General features: G+C 36.9%; 1 protein-coding gene across 1 annotated transcript; it reads left to right on the plus strand.

The window, feature by feature from the left end:
* Positions 1–1,939: 1,939 nt before the first annotated feature.
* Positions 1,940–5,080, plus strand: LOC147848315 (pentatricopeptide repeat-containing protein At5g27110-like). The gene has a single exon (XM_087338498.1). It carries the CDS (start codon positions 1,940–1,942, stop codon positions 5,078–5,080), a length of 3,141 nt encoding a protein of 1,046 aa, XP_087194624.1.
* The last annotated feature ends 2,123 nt before the right edge of the window (positions 5,081–7,203 follow it).

Here is a 7,203-nt window from a genome sequence, read left to right on the forward strand (position 1 = left end):
ACGAGAATCGTAAATGGCCAATGGGAGAGTAAATTGTAATGTGATAAGGGACCCTTTAGGGTTTCCAACTCATGTAAAAGGGGCCTTTGGGTGCCCTTTTGAGCTACCCTTTGGTTCTCGTTCTCTCCCCTTTGCATCCACTAAGAGCCACTTTCTTCTACGTAACTTTTCCACGTTAATTAATGGAGATATGCATGTTTTTTGCTTAATAATTATCTACTTAATTGAGACATATAGTACTACTAATATAATAATTATCTTCTAAATTAAGACGATCATATTTCTTGATTAATGCAATGATTGTGTGTTAATTTAACATTAACTTAAGAAGCCTTCAAGGCTTCCACGGTTGCATTGAGTGGAGAGGCAAGCGTTTTTGTTTGTTGATGTATATAGGGGCATTTGCCATTGGGGAGTGACAACACCCCAATGCCTCAATTTGGGCAACAAAGAGGAAGGTGTCACATGACTCAATCATAACACTTGGAAGTGCAACATTCCAAGGTATGAGTTAGTCACGTAGCCCATTAAGGAAAACACGATTGCCATGATGGTTTTAACTAATTTATTGTGTAAAGTTTTGATGAACAAGAACAAACTCATAAACCCAATGCATATGATATACATTATTTCCATGATGAGAGAGGAAGCCCAACAATTCCCCCACATTATTCAAAGTTTTACATCTTAACAATAATGGGCTCAAGAGATATGATTATCACTATGCCAAAGGTATCACCTTGATAATTACTTAGGACATTTAGTTAGTTACTAGTGTGTTCCAAATCAATACTTCTCAATTAGAAAATGATTCGTTCCTTGATTCTATTGGTTTTCTGGGAAAATCATTTCACAATATTTGCAATTGACTACACGTTTTATTGATCTTTACAGTCAAATTTGTAAGTTTATTAAACCAACAGTTCGTTGCAATGACAATTTGGAACAATGTTTTATGATTCTTGAAGAAAATGTATGCCTTGCTCCACCACTATCCTTGCTCCAATTAAAACCACTTATAATTTCACTCACAAACTCATTTAGGAGTTCTTCTCATTTAACGAGTTATTGATGGACGGCTTACTACTAACAATCGGCAACGGTTCGGTTGAACTGAACCAAACCGCAATACCACAGTTTAACGGTTTCAACGGTTCATTTCGGTTCGGTTTTCAGTTTGGTTTCAACAATAAAAAACTGCGGTTTAAACAGTTTAAAGGTTTTTAATTTTAAATTTTTAAATTTTTTTAAAAAAATTCTAAAAAATTTTTAAATTGTTTTTAAACAGTCTTTTCATTTTTACACCTTATTTTCACATTTTCGGAACTATCTTTAAAAAAATTTAAATTCTAAATAATGAAATATTATAAAAATTTTAAAAAATAAAAAATTTGACCTATGTTGAAAACCGAAACCAAACCATGAAACCACGGTTTTTACGGTTTAATGGTTTGAAAAATGTTTAACGGTTCGGTTCGGTTCAGGTTTTTTAATTTTAACCGAACCGAACCGTTGCATATTGTTACTTACTACTAGAGATTCTAAGTTTATTAGCATTTTCTAGACTTACAAATAATTGGAAAACAAAAAACAAAAAACAAAAACAAAAAAACCAAAATACAAAATACAAAATACAAAAAACAAAAACAAAAAAACCAAAATACAAAATACAAAATACAAAAAACAAAAACAAAAAAACCAAAATACAAAATACAAAATACAAAAAACAAAAAACAAAATACAAAATACAAAAAATACAAAATACAAAAACCAAAAAACAAAAAAAACAAAAAAAACAAAAACCAAAACCAAAAACAAAAAACCAAAGACCGAAAAGCAAAAGCAGAAAGCAGAAAGCCAACCATGGAGTTCTGCTACACTGCCCTGCTGCCCGGACGATGATGGATTCATCCGACCCTAGATATGGAGGCGGCGAGTTATGGTGCCTCTTCTTTCTCCACAATGTCTTTTCTGTATCCTTCAGAGTTGCAGAAGAGAGAGAAGAATCCATACAGTGTATTTTGTGGGTGCTTACTTGCTGAGGATTGGCGTCCAAGTAGCACAGCCTCCATGGCTTTCGGAGAACCTTATCATCTCGATTTTGGCTGAATGTGGCGACACAAAATGTTCTCTGCAGGTTCCTCCAAACCTTATTTGCCGTGATTTATATCCATGGAATGCTTTAATCTGTGGTTTTATGAGACATGGAGAGCCTGAGAAAGCCCTTAATATATACATGGTAATGAAGAAAGAACATGATTCTATTCATCTCAGTGGCCATTCTTTCATGCTCTTGCTCAAGGCTTGCATTAAGGTGAAGAATATAGAAATAGGTCGTGACATACATGATCAGATCACGAGAAACAGCCTGCTTGGAAAAGATGTTTTCCTTGGAAGTACCGTGGTTGACATGTACAGTGAAAATGGTGAAATCTTGAAAGCACAAGAAGTATTTGAAAAGCTTTCTATTCGAGATATAGTCACATGGACTGCCATAATCTCAGCGTGCGTGAATCACGGATATGGTAAAGAGGGACTCAATTACTTTGAAGAGATGCAAAAGGAAGGGATTTCTCCCGATGCTTCCACATTTACTTGCACCTTGAAAGCTTGCGGTATAGTGAAGGATACTGACAAAGGTCAAGAATTGTATGACTACATCATTAGAATAGGATTAGAAAAGAATCTTGTTGTTGCTAGTGCATTGGTTAACATGTTTGTGAAATGTGGCTGGATTGCAAAAGCTCGAGAAGTGTTTGATTCAACTATGGATAGGAACGTGGTCTCCTGGAATGCTTTAATAACTGGTTATGTAGACTATGGGCATGACGAGGAAGCATTAAAATGCTTTGAACAATTGCAGAATGAAGGTATTTCTCCTGATACTGTTACATACGTCTGCTGTCTGAAATCATGCAGTAGCATACAATCTATTCATATGGGGGCAGAAACCTATTCAGAAATAACAAGCAAAGGTTTTGAAAGAGATGTAACCATTGGAAACACCTTGATCGATATGTATACTAAGTATGGTCTGCTTACAGATGCGCGCCACGTGTTTAATAGTCTCCAGATTCGGACGTTGGTTTCCTGGAATGTATTAATTGGAGGATATGTGAATGATGGGAACGAGAAAGAGATACTTGATTCTTTGAAACAAATGGCAAATGAGTGTATCCTTCCAGATAGCATTACATTCACTTATTGCTTGAAAGTGTGTGGCATGTCAGGAGCCATTCACAAGGTTAATGAAGTACACAACAGAATTATTCTTAAAGGATTTGAAAGAAATATGAGTGTTGCAAACAGTTTGATAGATGCATATTCTAAATGTGCTCATCTTGTTGAAGCAAAAGAAACTTTTAACAAAATCTTAGCTAGAGAGGTCATATCTTGGAATACACTAATAGGTGGATATGTTCAACATGGGTATTCTGACGAAGTAGTTGAGTATTTAGAGAAAATGGAATTTGAGACTGCACCAGATGCTGTCACCTTTTCTTCCGTGTTGAAAGCATGCAGTAATATAGGAGCAATCCGATTCGGTCAGAAAATACACACTGAAATATGCAAAAAGGGTTTTGAATCAGACCATTTTATTGGCAGCACCTTGATTGACATGTATGCTAAATGCCTTTTATTTCCTGATTTATTGGCAGTGTTTAATCGGTTACATTATAAAACAACATTCTCATGGAATGCACTTCTTGGAGGATATGTCGAACATGAGCTGTATGAACAGGCATATGATCTTTTGCAACAGATGGAACATGATGGTATTTCTCCAGATGCCATGACATTGGTTCATTGTTTGAAAGTGTGTAGCAATATAGAAACTGTAAAAAAAGGTCAACAAATACACGAGATTATGGTCTGTAAAGGATTGGATGATATTGACGGTCTTCTTCACAGCAGTTTGGTTGAAATGTATGTAAAATGTGGGATGTTCTCTGATGCAGAGGAAGTGTTTCATAGGCTTCCCATCCATTCCGCTTTCTCATGGGCTGCTCTCATCACTGGCTATATTGAACTTGGACATCAGGAGGATGTATGCAATTGTTTAGAGAGGATGCACCTCGATAATATTCAACCAGACACGATCTTATTGGCATGTATATTAAGAGCTTGTTCCTGCATTGGAGATAGAGATAAAGGCTTGGCTGTACATACCCAAATCTTACAGGAAGGGTTTGGAGGAGACATGGTTATTGACAGTGCATTGATCAATATGTATGTAAAATTTGGCTTGCTAGCTGAAACAGAGGTAATGCTTGATAAGCTCCAGGTGCGAACTGTGTTTACTTGGACAACCTTGATCACAGGATATGTGTGCCACGGCTGTGATGATAGTGCCCTTGCCTCCTTTGATAGAATGCAAGAAGAGTTTATTTCTCCAGATGATATTACACTTGCTTGTACTTTAAATGCTTGTGGTAATCTGGGGTCCAAAAATAAAGGTCGTAAGGTATTTTCTCAAATCGCTAGTAAGGGTCTGGAAAGAGACACTTATATTGGCAACAGCTTGGTTGATATGTATGTGAAATGTGGTTTGCTTGCAGAGGCACAAGAAGTCTTTAATGGGCTTTTAGTCAAGTCTGAAATTGCATGGACTACTTTAATCACAGGCTATGCACAGGCTGGTGAAAGTGAAAATGTTTTCATGATCTTTACTAGAATGTTGGAAGCAAATGCCAAGCCAACTGGAGTAACATTTATAAGTATTCTGAATGCCTGTAGTCATGGAGGCATTGTGGAGAAAGGTGGATGGTACTTATATGTAATGATTCAATATTTTGAGTGCATTCCAACTCTTGAGCACTATAGTTGTATTGCCGATATCCTTGGTCGTGCCGGACACTTAGAAAAGGCAGTTTCTGTGATTGAGTGCATGCCATTTCATCCTGTTAGTGTTGTGTGGTTGACTCTTTTGGGTGCTTGTCGGAAATGGGGCAATGTGGAGCTTGGGGAGAAGGCCTTTAGCCATACACAACAGTTAGATGAGAAGGATGTTGCAGCTCACATTTGTATGTTGAACATTTACATGAATGGAAATATTGGGAAAAATAATAAGGTATATTGAATATTCAGCAGAGTGTTTTGAGTGTTTTAGTTTGTGGATGCACTTGTTCCATGAGCTGTAGTCTGGTAGAAAAACAATTTATAGCCAAGCTCTACGCGCATATTCGGTTTCAGATTGGACTTGTATGGGGTTTAGATGATGTCTCACTTCCTTGTCAAGAACCTCCTAGTTATACTAACGTGGGAATAGCCTTGTCACTCTCTACGAAGACGTACAAAAATGGTTAGCTCTTATAGTTTGAGCTTTAATCTTGTTCTTATCAGTTTTTCATCCGGAAGTCACTTCGATCATAATCTTGACCCAATGTAAAAGTTAGCCAAAAACCCTTCTCACATGCCATAGCATGGCAACCACCACCATAATACGACCACGACAACAACATAAGAACTTTGCATATGTCGGTCCAAGGAAGAATAGAACCCAACCAATCACCTTATTGCCAACATCCAACTAGGCTTCAACTTTGCCAACCGATTTGTCCACATCACCACAAAGAGTGTTCAATTGATGATAACGAAATTTTGAAAAGAGTCGTTTGCTCATACAGACAACTGGTTCGGTTTGAACTAGGCCAAATTGGTTAAGCCGAAACCGAACTGTTGCTGATTCCTACTCCACAATCATTGGTTTCCAAAAATTGTTTTATTGGGCCTTGTTTGCAACAATGTTGCTATGCCACAACTGTGGTGTGTGTTGTCCCTTTGCAAGCAATGACAATGACACTAATTTGGGGACTTGCCTTCAACAATGGGAATCATCATTGTAGTGGTTGAAGTTGTTGGCATTGTGACATTTTAAAGGATTCAGATACACTTGCAACTAGTGTTGCTCTTGATGATTAGTTATACCTCACTAATGACAGTTAACATCATCCTCATCCTCTTGATGATGTACAAACAATAGGTCCAACAAATGTTTTGTTTTGGGTTCATTCATGGCAAATTTGTTGTCCCGTGAGCATGCTATATGTTGATTATTCAGCAAGGGGCATGTAAAAATTTGGTAGATAAGACACTATTATAAGTAGAACAATACCCAAGGAGGAGTGTTATGTAAGGATCCAAGACTTGGTTGCACAACATTGTTTAGAGGACAATCATTTACTACTTGAGGGGCAAGCAATGATTGCACATTCCCTTGGCGGTGAGGGCCCTTCTATACATGATAAGTAACAAGCTTAAGGTAAAGATAATTTGAGTGCATCATTATTATACTATGGGCAAGTCCTTTGACTCTTCACTTAGTTTAAGTATTCAATGACTATTAATTGTCTGTCTACACTAACATTAAACAATCTTGTGTAGCTCTAAGTAACTTGATATCACAATATTGTCAAGGTGGCCTATGGAGCTAGGTAACACTTATGCCTCAGAAAAACCAATATATGCTCCACATCCACTCGAAGGAATTTGCCTTTTTAATTACTTATTGTTGACCATTGTTGTCACTACCATTACCATCAACATCCCTTACCACTAGTGAGATAATATAATTTCTTAAGGATGCACATTTGGGGTGCTTTGAGATTTTCAAGACCATTGAAAAATGACAAATTTGTTATAATGTAGGTCTTAATTTGTTCATGCTCATGTACGAGTATCAAAACCATGTACCCATTGTTCATTTCTTTAATAAATGATGCCCATGTGAATTTTGAAGTAAGCAAAATGATCTAAACAACGTAGTGGACACGTGATGGGCCCATAGCTAAGAGTGCTAGTATCCACAAATTACACACCGGAACATTCCATATCAACCTTTGCAAGTTTGGGAAACGTTTTAGCCTTTGTGTAAGTCATCGTGTTTCGTGGAGAACACATGGCCGACTTGCTCTATGATGGAGACATTTCTCGAAAAAAGGGCCATTTTACGACATCAATATTTATTATAGATGACTTAGATCGGTTATTTATCTAGGGTTTGATGTCCCATCATTACGGTGGATCATATCATTACACTAGCTAATATGTCAATTAAACAATGCAAGTAGCAACACCACAAATTTATACACTAAAACACAATGTGAACGCACCTACAATTTTATCACGATAAATATCCTCCATGCCCGCAATCCTACTAATAAAATTCTTAAATATTGTGGTGTCCCTTTGGTTTTATGTGCA

This window comes from Azolla caroliniana, unplaced genomic scaffold, assembly GCF_043228905.1.
Source record: "Azolla caroliniana isolate FFs.n. ecotype wild unplaced genomic scaffold, voAzoCaro1.0.p SCAF_398, whole genome shotgun sequence".
NCBI classification, from domain to species: domain Eukaryota; kingdom Viridiplantae; phylum Streptophyta; class Polypodiopsida; order Salviniales; family Salviniaceae; genus Azolla; species Azolla caroliniana.

Coding starts and splice junctions, on each gene's coding strand:
- LOC147848315 (XM_087338498.1), top strand. CDS start 1,940: ATGGTGCCTCTTCTTTCTCCACAATGTCTTTTCTGTATCCTTCAGAGT.